The sequence below is a fragment of the Phocoena phocoena genome, chromosome 8 (assembly GCF_963924675.1).
Source record: "Phocoena phocoena chromosome 8, mPhoPho1.1, whole genome shotgun sequence".
Classification (NCBI taxonomy): Eukaryota; Metazoa; Chordata; class Mammalia; order Artiodactyla; family Phocoenidae; genus Phocoena; species Phocoena phocoena.
The window spans coordinates 24,751,185-24,772,681 of NC_089226.1; the positions used below are offsets into that span (position 1 = coordinate 24,751,185).

General features: G+C 33.9%; 1 protein-coding gene across 1 annotated transcript in view; it reads right to left on the reverse strand.

The window, feature by feature from the left end:
* The window catches only part of CUL5 (cullin 5), a 93,586-nt gene continuing 72,089 nt past the window's right edge, over positions 1 to 21,497 (reverse strand). The window contains exons 12-19 of the mRNA XM_065881746.1: positions 11,286 to 11,418; positions 10,126 to 10,257; positions 6,852 to 6,975; positions 6,378 to 6,553; positions 5,650 to 5,811; positions 4,778 to 4,896; positions 4,039 to 4,162; positions 1 to 195 (exon numbers count right to left, since the gene is read on the reverse strand). Of these exons, the coding sequence (XP_065737818.1) occupies positions 1 to 195; positions 4,039 to 4,162; positions 4,778 to 4,896; positions 5,650 to 5,811; positions 6,378 to 6,553; positions 6,852 to 6,975; positions 10,126 to 10,257; positions 11,286 to 11,418 (1,165 nt within the window). The remainder of the gene's footprint in view (positions 196 to 4,038; positions 4,163 to 4,777; positions 4,897 to 5,649; positions 5,812 to 6,377; positions 6,554 to 6,851; positions 6,976 to 10,125; positions 10,258 to 11,285; positions 11,419 to 21,497) is intronic.

The window sequence follows — 21,497 nt, forward strand, 5'->3', positions numbered from 1 at the left end:
TTATGCCATATATATGAAAGTGTTGATATCAGATTCATCTCTTCTGATGTATTTGTGCTCTATTAGCCATTCTATTTGCTCTTTTATCATTTTCTTTTGTGGCAAGAACATGTTTTTCAAAATTTCTACTAATTCAGTCTGCAGCTGAGCATTACTAATTTTCTTTCTCATCTTCATTATTTGTATGATAGCTTCCTAAAAGAAAAAATAAAATATTAAATTATTTTAAGTAAAACAAAACAAAAAATGACTTTTAATGTATTTTATCTTCTATCCAATACCTATCCAAATGATTAGCAATCACTAGATTAATCTTGAGACCAGTTATCTTTTTTTCACTCTGAAAAATAAAATCTGCATATTATGGAGATTTTAAAAAATGAGGAAAAACAAAATTACCCATAACTTCTCTGATGAAAAGAAAATCACACCTAAGGTTTTGGTGTATTTCCTTTCATTCCTTCATATCCACACTATGTACATTTAAAAAGTTTATTTTACCTGTGAACACAATATGTATATAACCTGATATTGTGTTAAGAATCAACTATCAACTAAGATACAACAAACCCCTTACACATACTTTTTCCCTTGTATTCACAGTTACTTCTTTGTATAGCAGTAGAGGCCAGTTGCTGTCTGTTTCAAAAATTAATAATTACTATTCTTTATAAATTTATCAGATTAATAAACTGTACTTGTTATAAGTATCTTCAGTTTGTACTGACTCAATTAAATGGTTTAACTTTCTGTAGGAGTAAGCACTTTTCATCTAAATCAATTTTATCAATAGCTTCCTTAATGATTTCTTTAATTATTATTATTCTTTTAATAAGGAAAATTAGAAAATTACTACATATTTTCTCTTTTGCCTTTTCCAGTACAAGGTGTCTGCTTAGTCAACAAAAGGTATTCATCTGCCTTAGTGGAGGTTAGAATTCATTATAAAAGAAATGTGAAAACAAAAAAAGGAATCAATATTTGCTTTTTAACATTGAAAATGGAGTTTGGCTACAAGGCAATAGGCTTGGGAGTCAGGCACTACTCAGTGTGAGAAAAGTATACCTTCAACTTCCCCTGTACAGATATGAGGATTCCTACACTGCCACTAGGAGGTCAGGTGAATTACTCCCAATGTCAGTATGTCCAGATCCAGGCTCTTGATCACAGGGGTTTATGTCAAGGGTCCAGAGAGAAAGAAGGAAGATGGAAAAAGTCTGTCCCCCTACAGGCACTTGTACATTACAGAAACCAGTAAGTAGGAGAGGAACAACTGTAAATATTCCAATTTCTCCTATTCTAGCTTGGGTAGAGGTGAAGATGGCTGTCTTAGAGATATTAAGAGAAAAACAGAGGGGTTCTGGCCCTGGTCCCATTTAATAGGTTGGAGGTCACTTGAAAAGTGGCATGATATGATGGAAGTAATTTGCACTCCTGAATTTCTCTCAGTTCCCATATGATTAGAGTTTAGAGCCAATGGACCTGCCACAGGGCCTTCAGTGTCAGGAGAGGGTGATCCTGTAACAGCAGATGATAACAGTGTGCCATGTAGGCCAAGGGCCACAAAGAAGATGTAGCAGAGGCTCAGAGGGCTCAAGAGCTCAGTAAGAGCAGAGGACAGGCAGCCAGAACAGGAAAGAGGCCACGTGGTCCTTACCAACTGGAAAAAGAATAAACCATAGTTCATCTGCTACAGACATCAGCAATAGATAGCAATAGAAAGTCAAATTCCCATAGGTGACAGATAAAGCACTCTAGAGCTGACAAGACCAAAAACCTAGAACACTGTTACAACTGTACAGATAGGACAATCCCTTCACTGTCACTATGAAGTCAAGTGAATTTCTCTCAACCTCAATACATGCAGATGCCATCTGTGAAAACAGCAAAGAACAAGGATGGGTGGAGTAGAATCAGGGAGAAATAAGTCTGAGCATTACCTAAAGGGATAGCTTGGATTAGCAGATTGAGCATTATTATGAATCAGTTTTAGACAAAACAAAAAAACTTCATTTTCTTTGCACATCTTATAGTATGACTATACCTGCCCATTCCACTTCACATCTCAACTCTAATCCATCTGTATTTATCCTGGTGTAGCCATAAACTAAGACTATATCATGCTTTTTCCTCCCAGAAGTAAAATTTTCCAAAATCTCTTATTGAATAATACATTCTCTTTTCATGGGCCACGGAAATGATTTCCTTTATTGCAAAGTTCATCTACACTTAAATAGGAGGTTTAATTCTGAGCTATTTTCTTCTATTAATCTGTATGTTATGCCATTTTATTTTTGTAGATATTTTAATAAGTTTTAATATTTGGCAAGGCAAGTTCCACTACCATTAACACCTTATTTTTTTAAGGTTCTCAATTACTCTCATCTATTTGTTCTTTCTGATAAAACTGAGAATCAATTTTTAAAATTGCAAAAATATTCCTAGTTGAATTTTTATATGAAATTCAGTAGACTTGTTACTAGTATGGGAAGTTATTCAGCCTTATCATTAAAAAATATGGTATTTCAGACTTCCCTGGTGGCACAGTGGTTAAGAATCCATCTGCCAATGCAGGGGACACAGGTTCGATCCCTGGTCCAGGAAGATCCCACATGCCACAGGGCAACTAAGACTGTGCACCACAACTACTGAGCCTGCGCTCTAGAGCCTGTGAGCCACAACTACTGAGCCCATGTGCCACAACTACTGAAGCCCGTGCGCTCTAGGACCCATGTGCCGCAACTACTGAGCCCGTGTGCTGCAGCTACTGAAGCCTGTGTGCCTAAAGCCTGTGCTCCACAACAAGAGAAGCCACCACAATGAGAAGCCCGCGCCCTGCAACAAAGAGTAGCTCCTGCTCTCCGCAACTAGAGAAAGCCCGCACGCAGCAATGAAGACCCAAAGCAGCCAAAAAAAAAACAACAACAACAAATGGTATTTCATGTTAAAAAGAAGCCAGATACAAAGAGTACACTGTCTGATTCCATGTATATGAAGACCAAGAACAGGCAAAACAAAGCAATGGTGACAGGAATCAGGTGGGTTGAAGGTGGAGATTGGCTGAATGGAGACATGGAGAAATTACTGGAGTGATAGAAATGTTCTGTATTTTAATTGAGGTGATGGTCACACAGGTATACACATTTAGCAAAACACACTGAAAACTATGAAATATGTATTCTATTATATGTAAGTTATACCTCAATTAAAAAATTTAGTAAGAAAGAAAGGAACATGATCTTTCTATTTATTCAAATCTCCTTTTGAATCTCTCAGGTGAAGGCCCCTCTCTTCATACAGGTCCAACACACTGCTTTTTAAAGAAATGCCTGTGAATTCTATGGTTTCTTCTTTTATTTTCTTAAATTTATTTATTTGTTTATTGCTAAATAGAAAAGCATTTGATTTTTATTTATCTTTTCTCTGTTCCTTTATCATATTATATGATCTACAAGAAGTGAAAAATTTTAATCTTTTCTTCTTTTTTGTTTCATGCTTGACTGCATTGGCCAATAGTTTCAAACAATATTAAATGAAAACAGTAAAAGTGGAACTACTTGGTTTTAATAAGACTATTTCTAAAGTTAAAACAGTCATACATTAGTTTGCAATAGGTATTCTTTATCATGTTCAGAAGGTATAATCCTAGTTTTAAAATACGTTTTTTAAAGTGTCCCTAATTTCCCATTACAATGGAATTAGAAGTGTTAAAATTAAATTTTAAATACTCAATCCTAGAATCGTACTTGTTGCTGATATACATTTATTCTCTTTGACATGCAGTCAGAGAAGCATAACCTAAAACCAAGGTTTCTGCCCAACCAACAGAACCTACCAGAGACCACCAAGTCATATAGACATCTCTTTGCGCAACTAAGAGAATGTTACTAATACAATTTTTATATTTCAGTAAATTGAAAATTAGCTCTTCTGCACGAAAAGTGTGAGTACCTACATTCCTTTAATTTTAAAAAAAGATTTGAAATTAAAAAAACAACATTTTTCAAAATTTAGACATTGTGTCTTAATATTACAAACCTGGGTTCTCAGTATTCTTAGTTGAACTATTCCTTCATTCTCTTCTTCTCTCATCCTTTCTGTAGTGAGCTGCAAGCGTCCAATCAAGTTGATTTTACCCCTTTTCTGAACTTTTGCATTTTTTCTATAAAAACATTAAATCAAATATTTTACAGTGAAAGGCTTTTTAAACATCATATTATAGCAACAATGTCTAAGAGAAAATATTTAGAAATAGTCTAAAAATTAATATCCAACACTGTTTAAGGGACAAATAACCACCATGTAGCTTTATTAAAATGAACCCTATGATTTCCCTCAAACATGATAAAAGCTCTGGTAATAAGTGTGACTATGCTCCCTGTAATAACAAAGTTAATATAATTTATATGCCATGAAAGTGATTAGATAATTGAAGATATGTAGGTTGTAATTCAACATTATCTTCTAATTGGATCTAAAGGAGACAGTACTCCGTGTGGATAAAGCTGCTTTAGAGTGCAAAAGGATGTTTACTTTAAAGATGAAAAGCAATATAGTATGTCAGACACCAAAATGTATCCATGAAAAATATGTAAAGAAATAATAAACATCTCTAGTTCATTAATATGTTTAATAAACAACTAAATGGCATAAATCTAAAGTGATGACAGCATACAGATGTTTTAAATATCATGTAAGGAAAATTATTTTGCTAAAAATAAAATATTAAAATTCAAACAAGGTATTTTTATTTTAGATCAATCAACATAAACCTTACATTAAACTGAACTCCTGGTTCACTGAGAAGAGGGTACCTTCTGTAAAGTCTTTGGGTGAGTTGACTTGAGGTTCATACAATAAAACTTGCCGTTTGAGCTTTGGGAAAGCTACTAAAGACTATGAAGAATAAAGAGAAAACAATTAGCTTCTATAAACACTATAGAATACCAAGATCAATTTTACAACACGACCAATATAGGTGATAAAAAATTATGAGCACAAATTCATAATTCAAAATTTTATTTGGTACTTCCATGAATATAACAATGTAAATGCATAATGAGGAAAGAGAATGAGGAGAAAAGAGTTGGTTATGAGGAAGCAATAAATGCTCTCTTTACAATAAGACAATGAAAAAAACACAACAACAACAAACTAGAGGGATTGGTCATATATGACCACAGCAAACATCATTGCCGGTTATAAACCAGCTGTTTCTCTCTAGGTAATAATTTATTTTGGAACTTTTAACAGGCATATGGAGTAGGGGGTAAAATGTAGTTTTGAAGAGAAGGCTAATAAGTACATTTTACAGGGCCTCAAAAGGACCAAAGTCTTCTTATTCTTAGAATTTTGGTTATCATAAAAAACTTTGAACGCATTTTCAATATGAAATCTTTAGTCATGCTCTTCACAGGCAAAATTTAAACACGAACTCAATCTCTTTCTTTCTCTCTCTCTTGCCATTCTCTTAGTAACTTGCTTATTTTCAATTTTTTTTCCATAAATACCTCACTAGTGTATTTTTCTTGCTTAAAAGTCATTTGAGTGTTATGAATTCATAAATTTATTATAACACAAGCCAACACATGTTTCCTGCTATGTGAGAGGATGCAATGTTAAAAACAAAAAACATAAAAACAAACCAACCCATAAAGTTCTTCTAAGCTCAGCATCAGGGAGTTCAGTTGCAAGTTTTAGATTTTCAAAGCTGATTTTCTCTCTGGGTCTTTGGTTCCATGCAAACAATACAGCCAGCTGAAATGTTGTTACCTCCAAATCATATTGACCTACTTCATTCTTAAATGTTATCTATAATAGATAAAATAGTTAAAAAAATAAGACTCTCTTCATGATGATTACCATCTACCTACTATAATATCTCTTATATGAGATTATATACAAAAAGACTGCGAGCTGTCTTTCAATATCCATTCTTCCTTTCTTACATGGTAATAAAAATTTTAGCAGACTTTAATGACTGTCCAGAATAAAGGCTCACCTCCCAGCTTTCCTGAGCAAAAATGTGGCCATGTAACTAAGTTCTGGCCAATGAGATTTGAGTGGAAATAATGGGAGAAACTTCTAGAAGTTGCCGTTCAAGGAAGCTATACCCTCACATCTTTCCCTTCCCGTTGGGCTGGAAGACAGACATCGTGAGAGGATCATACTGGATTCTGCAGGCAAGGGAATACCTTAAGGATGGTGCTGTAACCAGAAGTCTATGTCCCTAACAACTTCATGGAACAGATCTACTATACCTCCTCAAACTTTCACTTGTGAGAGAAGGAAAGATCTATCTTGTTTAAACAAATCTTATTTGGAGTCCTGCTACTTTCAGCCAAACCAATATCTGAACTAACACACCATCTACTTACAATTCCATTTGACATGAGATGATGCCAATGTAATTTTCTACCACTATGGTTTTTTTTGTAGAATTCTTCTACTTCGGGTATCAAATCCTCCAGTTCAGTAGGAAGTGAGACAAAGACTTTTTCAGAGCTTCTTGACCAGGCACCAGCATTCAGAATTTTTATATTAACTGAATCAGCTATAGGAAAGTATATCAGAAAATATAAAGCAAATAATCTTGACAATGGGTAAAATACATACACAGAGGATAAGCTTTGGTGAAAAATAAGACTCTAAAGATTTTGTTAAAAGTGTCTTTCTGTTTCAAAATAAGAGTTAGTAAATCTAAATTCTGCTTTGTAGGATATTTTCAAGGAATGTGGACTTTTTAACATCTTTGTCTCTATTACTGCTTAGTTTTATTTTTAATTTACTAGAAAACAAAGATATTCTTTTGTAAAATGTTTTTTAAAATGTATGTAATTATAAAATAATACCTGGTAAAGCCAATTTATTATTTTTGTGCATTTCCTTAAAAGCTTGGTTCAAATCTTCAGATACTTTAATGTCCTGAAACATTCTAGCAAGCTTGTTTACATAATCTGCTGGCATACCAACTTCCTATGAAAACGAAAGACAGAAGTAATAAATAATAAATAATCTGATATACTATTAGGAAAAATTTTAACGGAAAACTAAGTTTTAGATGATTTAATACAAAATTCTTCTTCTCTCTTATATTTATAGAATGTTTATAATCTAATACCTATTAAATTTGATTCTTAGAACCTAAACAGAATATACAGGCAATCCTGGCTTTCTGTGCATGATTCCAATATGCATGAATTTCAATTACCACAGTACAGTTAAAAGAACACCAGTACCCCAACAACACTGTTCAAATTTCAATTACCATTATATATTAAACGTGAGTTATGCATAAAGCACAAATTTCACTTCTAGCTCCTCAATCTACAAATCACTAACAAAGCACATCACATCATTGACCAATCACAATATTTCTTTCAAAATCTGTTAGTCATCTGTTTATTCAGTTCACCCACAGACAGCAAAGCATGTAGCTTTGTTGCATCCATGTCTTCCACTGATAAATCCACATGACATTTTATAAAAACGGATAACTGAAAGAGGTATTGGTCAAGAAAGATGATAAAAGTACACCAAAAAAAAAAAAGAAGAAGAAGAAGAAAAGGAAAGGAAAGAAAAGGAAGGGAGGGAGGGAGGCAGGAAGGAAGGGAATAATGTTGGAAATGAAAATAAAATAGAACATAAATGGAGTTTCTGAAGAAAGAGCTAACTGTGGTTGTAATGTTTGTTGATAATGCCAATGCTGAAGAGTCTAAACATGCAGGTACAAGGAACTTAATGAAGGCAAATTATCAACATAAATGAGAAAAGTGGTAGTGACAAAAAAATTAAGAAGAGGAAGTGATGCCAGCAAAAACTTTGACGACTTTGAAAGACCAAAAGACAAAAGTTTGGAAGCTGATCCAAACTTACAGAGCATGAGAACTCTTCAAAGTATACAAAAGGTGCTCACTAAGTAACTTGTAAGTTACATGACAAGAAGGCAAGTACTAGTCAAACTACTCTTCATTTTAGTAACAGTGTTGAGATATAAATCACGTACCTCAAAATTTGCCCTTTTAAAGTGTACAATTAAACAGGTTTCAGTATATTTACAGAGTTATGCAACCATCACCACTATCTAACTTTAGAACATTTTCATCAGCCCCAAAAGAAACTCCATACTTACTAGCAGTCACTCCCCATGTTCCCCCACTCCTCCATTCCTGAAAACCATTAATTTATTTTTTGTCTCTACAGATTTGGCTACTGTGGACACTTTGTATTAGGGAATCATATAGTATGTGGTCTAACCGGCTTCTTTGCTTATTAGCATAATATTTTCAAAGTACATCTATATGGTTGCATATATCAGCACTTCATTTATTTTTATTACCAAAAACATTCCATTATATGAATAAACCATATTTTATCTATCAGCTGACTGACCTGGGTTATTTTCACTATTAGGCTATTATGAATAATGCTGCTGTGAACATTCATGTACAATTTTTTGTGTGCTCATTATGTTTTCACTTCTCTTGAGTGGAATTACCTAGGAGTAGAACTGCTGGGTCAACTTTATGTTTAACTTTTTGAGGAACCGTCAGTTTTCCAAAGTGGCTGCACCATTTTATATTCCTACCAGCAATGCATGAGGGTTCCAATTTCTCCTCTTCCTCACCAACATGTTATTGTCTGAATTTTCAGCTATCCCAGTGGTTTTACTTTGCATTTCCCTAATAACTAATGATGTTGAGCATCTTTGCATACACTTATTGGACATTTATATATCTTTTGTGAAGAAATGTCTATTCGAATTCTTTGCCCTTTTTTTTTTTCGGGTACACGGGCCTCTCACTGCTGTGGCCTCTCCCGTTGCGGAGCACAGGCTCCGGACGCGCAGGCTCAGCGGCCATGGCTCACAGGCCCAGTCGCTCTGCGGCATGTGGGATTTTCCCGGACCGGGGCATGAATCCGTGTCCCCTGCATCGGCAGGCGGACTCTCAACCACTGCGCCACCAGGGAAGCCCCTCTTTGCCCATTTTTAACTGAGTTGTCTTTACTGTTGAGTTGTAAGAGTTCTTTATATATTCTAGATACAATATCAGACATGTGAATTGCAATAGCAGTTTTTTCAAAGAAATACACTTTAAATCTGAAAGTTTGTTTTAAATTACAGTGTACTAAATACATATTAATTTTACTAATTTTTTCTTTCTCCTATATACTTAGATAATAAGAGGTTTTTAATATTTTGACAAAAATTTCGAAGTCACAAAGCAGTAATTTTTCCCAGTGATTGTTAATATTAAGATCACCTGAACAATAATTTTTACTATCCCACACTACCAGGCAAAACAGGGCTATCTGCAAATCTTTAATTTGAAATACACATATAAATGAAAAAAAATATATAAAATACATATAATTATACACATTATAATAGATGTTTTATTATCATATATTTTTTTTTTTTTTTTGTGGTACGCGGGCCTCTCACTGTTGTGGCCTCTCCCATTGCGGAGCACAGGCTCTGGACGCGCAGGCTCCACAGCATGTGGGATCTTCCCCAACTGGGGCACGAACCCGTGTCCCCTGCATCGGCAGGCGGACTCTCAACCACTGCGCCACCAGGGAAGCCCTATTATCATATATTAATGTAATATTATATATAACACCATATGTATAAATGAAAGACATTCATTTATGCTATACTGATATAACTCAAATTCCATTAAAATGGACAGAAAGGAACAGATGTAAAATATTTTAACATAGGAATTTAGCCATAATTAGCATTGATTAACCTAAATAAGCCATCAACTTTTACCTATTTGTTCTTTTTCCTTAATAGATGTATTTATTTACAAACATCTCTATGGTTAAATATTTAGTACTAAAAACATCTTAAAAATGAAACGATTTGTCCGTTAGTTAAGGTCAGTTCAAATGAGAGCAGAGATACAAAAGAGTGAAACAACAGAAGCAAAGCAAGAGCAAAGGTGCTTCACCAGAAGTCTTAAGAAAATATACTTTATTTTATATAATTGATGCTATATTCTTCTAAAACATTCCATATTTCTTCAATATTAACAATATCAACAAAATGCATTACTTAAGCACACATATGAACCATGTGCTATTTTAAGAAAACCAAATATTTTTTAAAATTTTACTTACTCTTAGCCACTCTACCATATTCTCTTCAATTTCACTATCAGCAGAGATGTCTAATATAAGACGTCGTGTCAAATGAGCTTTGTGATATCTCATAAAAACATCTTTGTTTTGTACATATTTAAGTACCAAGAGCTGTACAGAAAAAAAAGTTACTTTCAATTTACATACATTCTTAGCCATCCCTCTCATTTAGACCTTTCTACATCCCCAATTGTCAAAATTCAGAAATTTATATAATCAAATACAGAGAGAGGTTTAGTAAATTGCCCATCTCTGAAAAATAACCAGTCCTGAAATACTACAGTACTTTAATACTTTAAAAGTTAGCAAATTTGAGACTGTAACCAAATAACCTTTTAGTTCTTAGAAACATTAAGTTTTGAGATTTAATATAAAATGTGATAAGACTTTACATGAAAATCAATGGTTCTTCCCCATTTTTTTCTTCTACATTTCTTCTTCACTTTATTCTAACACTAATCTTCTCTCTAACCACCCCCCACTCCACCCCCCTGCTTTGCTGGCTGCGCCATGCAGCTTATGGGATCTTAGTTCCCTGACCAGCGATTGAACCTGGGCCCAGCAGTGAAAGCAGTCTTAACTACTGGACTGCCATGGAACTCCCCCCTCTATCCCTCTTTGTCTATACTTTCTCTATATCTTTACTTACTAATTTTTTCCTCTTTGATATGATGTCCTTGGCTTATATCATATTACAATAACAAGCAGAGACAAATAAATATGAAAGCAACTAACTTTTTATCTACACTCATTTATCCCTGGCTATCTATTTTGGGCTCTCACAAAAAGGAAGAAGTGAAAAACTCCTGGTCTCTCAAATATCGTTCCAAATACCACCAGCTAGCTCCATTTTCCCTTTTTTTGTCCTTTAATACAAGCTAGAATTTAACTGACTTTTAAAAATAATCAAGAAAGGGGAAGAATTAAATACTATTTCCCTTTCTGGCAGCTACAGAATAAAAATTTTCAGTAAGAAAAATAACTGCTCTATAGAGATCTTGCACTGGTAAAATTTCATAATATTAGTTGCTTAGAGATATACATTAAAAAAAAAACTGAGGCTATCACAGAAAGCCTTATAAGCAAAACACAAATTCAAAGATAATTTAAAAATTTCAAGTTAAAAAAATTTTATGTACCACTTCTTTAAGCTTTGCTTCAATCTCTTCAGAGGTTAGTTTTTTGCTTAATGGCGTTTTTCTTAGCAACATGTCACAGTAATTGGCAAGCAGCTCAGGGCATTTTGATTCAGGCTGAGTTTTTAATCCCACCCTAAAAAACAAATTAAAAGCAGTTGATGAAAATGACTGAATCTGCAAATATTTTTTCTAAAGCCAATTTTTCACAGATTTCTTATGTTGTATAGATCCAGTGGGACTAGGGTAAGCAAGTCTACATCTAGGGTGCATAGTTTAAGGAGGCACTCACTCTTAGGTTCCCATAAGTGCACTTGGAGAACACTGAGAGTGAGACCTCCTTGTATTTTGTAACCTATGTGCCACCTTGCCTCACTCTAGTGGCAGCTTTGCCAATGATCTTTAAAAGATTTTATTAAGATGCTTCTAAAATAGTTTTGAAAAACTGTGTAAATCCTTGCATATTTATAAGTTAACATTTAAAACTTTTTTTTTTAAAGCACTCAGTGTTTATTTGCAAGATGTCACACAGGTAGCATTCTCCCCTGTTTTTCACGATCTGATTCAGAACATCAATCAATTTATGTTAAAACTGTTACTTCACTCTTTGAGACATATCCAATGTAACCTAAATTTCACAGTGATATGATATATATTATCCTTCATTAAAAACAACTGTAAACAAACTTTCCTTAAACAATGAACTTACATCTCTATTTCACTTTCCTAACAAAACTTTAAAACGAGTGTATCGTACTTTATGTTTGAAAGTCTTTCATTTATTCTTTATCACACTTCTCTAAACTATATATGTAAATAAATTTAAATTCAACATTTTAACACTTCTTATGTATAAAATTCAACTGTTATCAGAAATGAGTTGTCCAAATTATTATAAGTACACGACTTAACAAAACAACATAATTATATTGTGTGTGTATAAAACATATGCATATGCAAAATTTTGTCTATGAAGTGGATGAAACTTTTTTCCCCTCCCAATTATGAATGCAGGAAATCATCAATTTTACTTCTACTTTTTGTATTTATAAATTTATGGCTTTTACCTAAAAAATCTTATTCATATTTATAGATAGGACTAGAAGAAGTTTTTCTTATAATGTTACTCAATTCATTGAGCACCTCCTGAGTTATTTGCTAAAAAAACATATACTGATCTAACAAAAAAAGTTATTTTTTAATAATGGATCAAATTAGCCATCAATTGTGTTGAAAGCAAATAATTAGAAACCATTTTGCAAAAGGATATAACATCTAGTCATTAGAAATTCATTTTCTGTACAACAATACCAATATTTCAAAATATTCCTTTCTTAAACGACTTGGAGGCATTTTACAATTCAAGGCACATACCATAGTAAGAATGAAGAGAGATAGGCCTTTCTTTACAAAATAGGGAAGAGTAATTCTGGAAAGGAGAAGTGAAAGGAGAAACTGCAATACTTCCACCAGAGGGTTCAATTTCAGAAAAAAGTAGATGTGGAAATTGAGGATTTAGAAAGTGATTTCCTTAAAAGTATCTACACTGGCATACTCTTGGGAATTCTTTCTGTATCCCTCGAGGTAGATATAGCAAGTCTAAAGACCACTAACTTACTTCATAAGAATCTATCCATCTCCTCCAACCTATTCACATTGCCAATACCTAGCTTCTATATGAACTGCTGTAATAACTGCAGTGGTCTATCTCCCTTCCTCCAATTCAACAGGTTGAGAAGACAGTTTTCAGTCTTTTATTGTTGTTTCTTTGGTATTGTGTCATTCCCCCGATCTCTTTTTGTTTTGTTTTTTTCCAGTTTTTAGCTGTTTTACTATGATGTACCTAGGAATGGTTTAATTTGTAGCTATCACGCTTGAGATTCAAAGAGTTGCTTGAATACAGAAGTTGGCATCTTTTGGCAATTTGGAAAAATTTTGGTCAATAGCTCATGCCTCATTTTCCTTTCTCTATAATTCCAATTACATATCGCTATAGATATTTTACCTTTTCTCAGGTAACAATTTCCACCTATTTGTCTATTAATATGTATTACTTACTCATTATTATTCATGATCTATTTAAGATTACTGAGATATAATTCACATACCATACAATTTATCCATCTGAAGTGTGTAATTCAATGTTTCTTTAAAGTATATTCACAAGGTTGTACAACTATCATCAAAATAAAATTTTAAACATTTTCATTACCCCAAAAACAAACCCCATACTCATTAGTAGTCAAATCTCATTTTCCAGCTATCCCTCCCTCCCAGTCCCTAGTTATAACTAATCGACTTTCTGTCTCTATGGATTTCCTTATTCTGGACATCTCATATAAATGGAAGCATACAATATGTGACCTTTTGTGACTGGTATCTCTTACTTAGCATAATGTTTTTATGATTCATCCAGATCATAGCACATATCCATTCATTCCTTCAAAAAAATTATCTTTTTATCATGGTCAAAAGATTTAGCATATTAGCCATTTTAAGTGTACAATTCAGTGGCCTTAAGTACATTCACAATGGTCTGCAAATATCATCACTATCTATGTCCAGAACTTATTCATTATCCTAAACAGAAACCCTGTACTCATTAAACAATAACCTTCCATTCCCTCCTATCCCCAGTTCCTGGTAACGTCTATTCTACTTTGCTGTATCAATAAATTTGCGTATCCTAGATACTTCATATAAGTGTAATCATAAAAAAGTTGTCCTTTTGTGTCTGGCTTATTTCACAGCTCAAGGTTTCACTCAAGTTGTAGCATGTATCAGAATTTCTTTCCTTTTATGACTAAATAAAATTCCATCGCATAGATATACCGCATTTTGCTTATTCATCATCAGATAATGGACATTTGGGTTGTTTCCATTTTTTGGCTATTAAGAATAATGCTGCTATGAACATTTATGTACAAGTTTTTGAGTAGATATATGTTTTCATTTCTTTTGGGTATATACCCAGGAGTGGAGCTGATGGGTCACATGTTAACTTTATGTTAAACTTCTTGAGGAACTACAAAAGTGTTACCACAGTAGCTGTGTACCAACTATAATGATCCCAATCTCTCTCCGCATCTTTACCAACACTTGTTAATGTCTTTTTAATTTTAGCCATCCGAGTGGGCGTGAGTGATATATCACTGTGGTTAAGTTATTAATCTTAATTATTTTAAAGTCCTTATCTACTAACTCCAATAGTGGGATCACCTGAGAGTCTGCTTCTGAAATTATTTTTCTCTTAGTTGATCATAAATTTCTCTGCCATCACAGGACTAGTAATGTACTGAATACTACGCACTGCATATAAAAAAATCATGAAGGGGGAGAGGGATAAATTAGGAGTTTAGGATTAACATATACACATTATTATATATAAAACAGATAACCAACAAGGATCTACTGCATAGCACAGGGAACTATACTCAATATTTTGTAATAACCTACAGGAAAAAAGAATCTTAAAAAAATATAAATGTATAACTTAATCACTTTGCTGTACACCTGTAATTAACACAACATTGTAAATTAACTGTACTTCAATTAAAAAAAAAAAAAAAGAATCACAGAGGCACCAGACTAGTTTATCTTCCATTAAGAATGTGTGTTCACCCTTTGTTCTGCTATGGCAGAGGCTGATCACTTTAATCCAATCAAACTACTTTGGCTCAAGGATGGGTTGTAGTTTTGGTAAGAATCAGTCTACCTCTGGTTACCCACTGAATCTAAGGAATGTCCCTCCTGGGCTTTCACTTGAGAGCCTAGTTGAGTTTTGTCATTCCAGTCCTGTGTGACCACCAAAAGCTCTACTGTCCCCCAGCAGTACTGCTCAGCCTGAGTGAAACCTAGATTCTCAGTTACTTTTTTTCAGGGAAACACAGCTACAAAGCATCAGCTAACTTCTGAAGATTCTCTCTCATTTCTATGACTTTCATTATTTTGTTCTAGTTGCTTCTGTAGCTCTTTGATAATATTAAAGTGACTATTTCCTAAATTTACCTGATTTCCCTGATTGTTCTCAGTGGAAGCACTGGCTCACCATGAACTACTATATTCCTCCTCAGGAGTGACTCTCCCAAATAACCTGGATGATACTAGCAGCTTTATTCTTCTAGAACATTACCTCTACCACCTCCAAGAGCCACAACACTCATGTTCTGCTGCCTGAATCATCTAATAATACTCATTTTATTCCACAGAAATTTTCTACTTAATCTGGAGCTAAAGACAGGACCTGGTCACCTTAGAATAAAAAAAATAAAGAGAAAGTAATCCCCACTTCTGGGAATTTAGACTGTAGAAACATATAAAATGGCAAATGTACAATATTATTCACTGGAGCACTATTATTAGTAATAGCAAAGTATCAGAAAATACTTAGTGTAGAAATAAAGGATCAATTAAATAAACTATGCTATATGTACCAGACATAACACCATGCTGCTATTAAGAATAACAAAGTTATGAAAAAAACTACAGCTAACATACTAATCAGGAATAAGACAAAGATGTCAACATTCACCACTGCTGTTCATCACTGTGCTAGAAGTTCTACCTAGAGCTAGAAGTTCTAGTTAGAGCAATTAGGCAAGAAAAATAAAGACATCCAAATTGGAAAGAAAGAAGTAAAAGTATCTCTATTCACAGATGTCATGACCTTCTATATATAAAGTATTAAAGAATCCACAGAAAAGCTACTAGAGCCAATGACTAAATTTATTAGCAAAGTTGCAGGGTACAAGATCAACACACAAGAATCAGTTGTGTTTTCATACGCCAGCAATGAACAATCCAAAAGGAAATTATATAAACAATTTCATTTATAATAACATCCAAAAGAAAAACATACCTAGAAATAAACTTAACCAAGGACATGAAAGCCCAAGCAGAGTAAAAGAGCCATCCTTGCAGGGCTGCAACTTTGCATGAGGTGTCAGAGCCACTAGAAAGGCCTAGCATCCAGGCATCAAAGACCAAACAGTTAAGGGGTGTGTTGACATGAAGGAGTGGCCATGTATGGAGTATGAGAGAAGAGACCAAATAGGTAAGGAGGGTGTCCATGCAAGGAGAAGGTACAACGGGAGGCATTAAGGCTCCAGTTGGATGAGGAAGGCATTCATATAGGGGGTGGTCCAGTCTGGGGAGTCAGAGCCTCAGCAGGGTGAGGAATGCATCCACAAAGAAACAAGGCCAGGTATTGTAGTTGTAAATGCATATGTGTACCTTTAGCTTGTCCACTGAGAGGCTCTAAGAGCAGTGACACCACAATAGCAATGAATACACCTAGCAACAGATTTTGTCCACTAAATACCAACGTCCACTAAAAGCAACTAGAGCTCTGTGAAAAAATGGCTAACCCTGAGGCTAAGGCAAGGGAAAGTACAAAATGAATCTGGAAATCTTCACATCCCAAAAAGAAAGAAGAATTTACTTTAAAAGGACCCAGAAACCAGCTCCCATTAGTGAAATCTAGGATAATCTAAAAATCAAAACAAAGAATAAAAGTAAATTATGGGAGCTCCCTGGTGGTCTAGTGGTTAGGATTTGGTGCTTTCACTGCTGTGGCCTGGGTTCAATCCCTGGTCAGGGAACTGAGATCCTGTAATCCATGCAGCACAGCAACCCACCACCCCCACCAAAAAAAAAAGTAAATTATAACCCATTGAATAAAAATAGTAAACTATGAGTTCATACTGAGATGATAAATCAATGTACGAATTGAAAATTTAATGAGCAATGATGGGATCTTTACAGTTTTAAAGTACCTGTCAAAAAATACTTAATTACAAAAAGAAAAAGAATGAGTGGATAAGTCTGGCATACACCAACTTAATTAGGTAATCAAACTAAACTAAATCAGTACTGAGATAAATCAAAATCATGCACCCTCCCTCAGATAAGATGCAATGACAGAAGTCCCTGGTGGTCCAGGGGTTGACTCCATGCTTTCACTGCTGAGGGCCCAGGTTCAATCCCTGGTCGGAGAACTAGGATCCAGCAAGCCATGTGGCGTGGCCAAAAAAAAGATTCAATGAGAATAATAAACTTTCACTTCTGCCAAAGATGCAAACCTGAATCTAATCATAAAAAACATCAGATTAACTCACACTAAGGGACATCCTACAAAATAATTGGACTGTAATCTTCAAAATGTCAAGATAATGACAGTCAAAAGAGAGACAGTTCCACACCAAAGAAAAAGGAATTATAAGAACTAAATGCAACACATGATTCTGCGATGGATCCTTCTGCTATAAAAAATACAACATGGTCAATAAATTTAAAGGGATCTGAGGAGTAGATGGTTATTATGCATCAAAGACAATTTTCTGACTTTGATAGTTGTATTGTGATTATATTTGTAGAAAATATACACTAGTGTACTTGGAATAATGAGCAACTTACTCTCAAATGGTTCCAGAAAAAAAAGTTTTAATGTATTTCCAAAGAGAAAAGGATAATAAACTTACAACTATATGTACGTTATTTCGACAACTGAGAAGAAAAGATTCCTTGTAAAGCACCACTTCACCAAAACTACAACCAGATTAAATTTAAAATTTTGAAAAGCCTGTTATCTATTAAAGAAATCGAACTTGTGATCAGTACCTGCCCAAAGAGAAAACTCCCGACTCAAATGGTTTTACTAATGAATTCTACCAAACATTTAAGGAAGAAGTAATGTCAATTAAACTAATTCTTTTAAAACATACAAAAGGAGGGAATAACTCTCAATACTTTTTGAGGCCAGCATAATCCTGAAACCAGAAAAGGACAAATATCAAAAAAATGAAAATTGTACAAGGCACAAAGGCCAGAAAGAAAATGGTAAATCCACAAATATAGACAAAAAATATTTAACAAAACACTGGCAAATTAATCCAGGAATATATAAAAAGAATAATACAGCACGACCAAGTAGAATTTATCCCAAGAATTCAACCTTGGTTAAATGTTTTCTTAAAAAAAACAATGTATCCTGAAGAAGAAAAATGGAACTGAAGGAATCAGGCTCCCTGACTTCAGACTATATTACAAAGCTACAGTCATCAAAACAGTCTGGTACTGGCACGAAAACAGAAATATAAATCCACGGAGCAGGATAAAGCCCAGAAATAAACCCATGCACCTATGGTCAATTAATCTATGACAAAGGAGGCAAGAATATACAATGGAGGAAAGACAGTCTCTTCAATAAATGGTGCTGGGAAAACTGGACAGCTACATGTAAAAAAATGAAATTAGAACACTCTCTAACACCATACACAAAAATAAACTCCAAATGGATTAAAGACCTAAATGTAAGACTGGACACTATAAAACTCTTAGAGGAAAACACAGGCAGAACACTGTTTGACATAAATTGCAGCAATATCTTTTTTGGATCTACCTTCTAGAGTAATGAAAATAAAAACAAAAATAAACAAATGGGACCTAATTAAACTTTAAAACTTTTACATAGCAAAGGAAACCATAAACAAAATGAAAAGACAATCCACAGAATGGGAGAAAATATTTGCAAATGAAGTGACTTGACAAGGGATTAATCTCTAAAATATACAAACAGCTCATGAAGCTCAATATCAAAAAAAAACAAACAACCCAATCAAAAAATGGGCAGAAGATTTAAACAGATATTTCTCCAAAAAAGACATACAGATGGCCAAAAAACACATGAAAAAATGCTCAACATCGCTAATTATTAGAGAAATGCAAATCAAAAATACAATGTCACCAGTCAGAATGGCCATCATTAAAAAGTCTACAAACAATAAATACTGGAGAGGGTGTGAAGAAAAGGGAACCCTCTTGCACTGTTAGTGGGAATGTAAATTGATACAACCACTATGGAGAACAGTATGGAGGTTCCTTGAAAAACTAAAAATAGAGCTACCACATGACCCAGCAATCCCACTCTTGGGCATATGTCCAGAGAAAACCATAATTTGAAAAGACACATGCACCCCAATGTTCATTGCAGCACTATTTACAATAGCCAGGACATGGAAGAAACCTAAATGTCCATCAAAAGAGGAATGGATAAAGAAGATGTGGTACATATATACAATGGAATATTACTCAACCATAAAAAAGAATGAAATAATGCCATTTGCAGCAACATGGATGGACCTAGAAATTATCATGTTAAGTGAAGTAAGTCAGACAAATATTATATGATATCACTTATATGTGAAATCTAAAAAAAATTAATCAAACTTATTTATAAAACAAAGAGACTCACAGACTTCAAAAATAAACTTATGGTTATGAAAGGGGAAATGTGTGTGTGTGGGGGTATAAATCAGGTGTTTAGGAATAACATATACACACTACCATATATATATAATGTGTATATACATATATATATACACATATATATATAATGTGTATATACATATATATATATATATATATATATATACACACATATATATAAATAATCAACAGGACACACTGTATAGCACAGGGAACTCTACTCAATATTCTGTAATAACCTAAATGGGAAAAAAGTCTGAAGAAGAATGGATATATGTATATGTATAACTTAATCACTTTGCTGTACACCTGAAACTAACACAACATTGTAAATCAACTATACTCCAATATAAAATAAAAATTAAAAAGCAGAACTGAGGTTTCCCTCAGGTTTCTTTCTGAGAAGAAATTCTGCCCAAGATGTCTAATAATTCCTGCCCAAGAATTTCCAGCCTGCTAGCCTGCCCTACGAACTTTGGATTTGCCAGCCCCCACAATTACATAAGCCAATTCCTTTAAATAAATCTCTCTTCTATCTCCCCACACCCCTCCCCCAAATCAATGTATTTCACCACATCAAAAGAATAAGGAAGAAAAACCTTCTGGTCATTTTAACACATAAAAAGCATTTAATAAGTCAACACCAATTCATTATCAAACTTTCAGCAAATTAGGAATAAAAAAAACTCAATTAAAGGCATCTATGAAAAACCCTCACCTAACTTTGTACTTAATGACAAAATATTAAGACTTTTCCCCTAAGCTTGCCAAAAAAGGCAAGGATGCCCACTCTCACTACTTCTGTTCAATACTGTACTTATGATCCTAGCCAGTGCATCAATCCAGAAAAAGAAATAACTGGTATAAAGATGAGAAAGGAAGAAATAAAGCTGCCTTATTCAAAGATTACATGATTTTTTACATAGAAAATCTCAAGAAATCTAAAAAAGAACTACTAGAACTAATAACTTTAATAAGGTAACAGGAGGTAAGATCTATATACAAAAATCAACCATATTTTTATATACTAGCAAAATACCAGAATATCAAAAGCACTCAAGGAAAAAAAAGAACAAAGTTATACCAGCTGACTTAAAGACTTACTGCAGAACTATATTAATCATGGCTGTTTGTAATGGCCAAAGGATACCCATTTAATTCAATGGAATAGAACAGAAAGTCCAGAAAAACATATTTTTAAGTCACTTGATTTTTCACATAAGACACTAAAGCAACCCAGTAGGGAATGGGAAGTATTTCCAACAAATGGTGATGAAACCACTTGCTATCCATACAGAAAAGAAAAAAATGAAAGTTAATCCCTAACTTACACTATATGCAAATATCAATTTAAGGTGGCTCTTAAATGTAAATATGAAAGCTAAAACTTATAAAGCTTCTAGAAGAAAACAGAAGGTTATCTTCTTGTCCTAGTGTCAGAGGTAGACAAAGGTTTCCTAGACAAAACATAGAAAGCAAAATCCACAAAAGAAAAGCATATATCTTACAAAGGACCTACATACAGAATATATAAGAACTCACAGCTCACTAATAAAAAGGAACAACCCAATAGAAAAAAAAACAGAAAATAAGAGTACCAAAAATACCAAAAAAGTGTTCAATATCAATAGACATGAGGGAAATGGGAATCAAAACTATACTGAGATAATACTACATACATCCAGAATGACTAAAATTAAAATGACAACACTAAACACTGGCAAGAACACGGATTAAGTGGTATTCTTATACTTTGCTGGTGGGAGTGTAAAACAGTACAACCACTTTGGAAAGCAAACCACTGTGATACAAAAAACATGGATAAATCTTAAAAACACTATGCTGAGTTGAAAAAAGCTGCACACAAAAAGTACATATTGTATGAATTCCATTTATATGTAGTCCTAGATCAGGCAAAACTAACCTATGTTGAAATAATCAGAACAATAG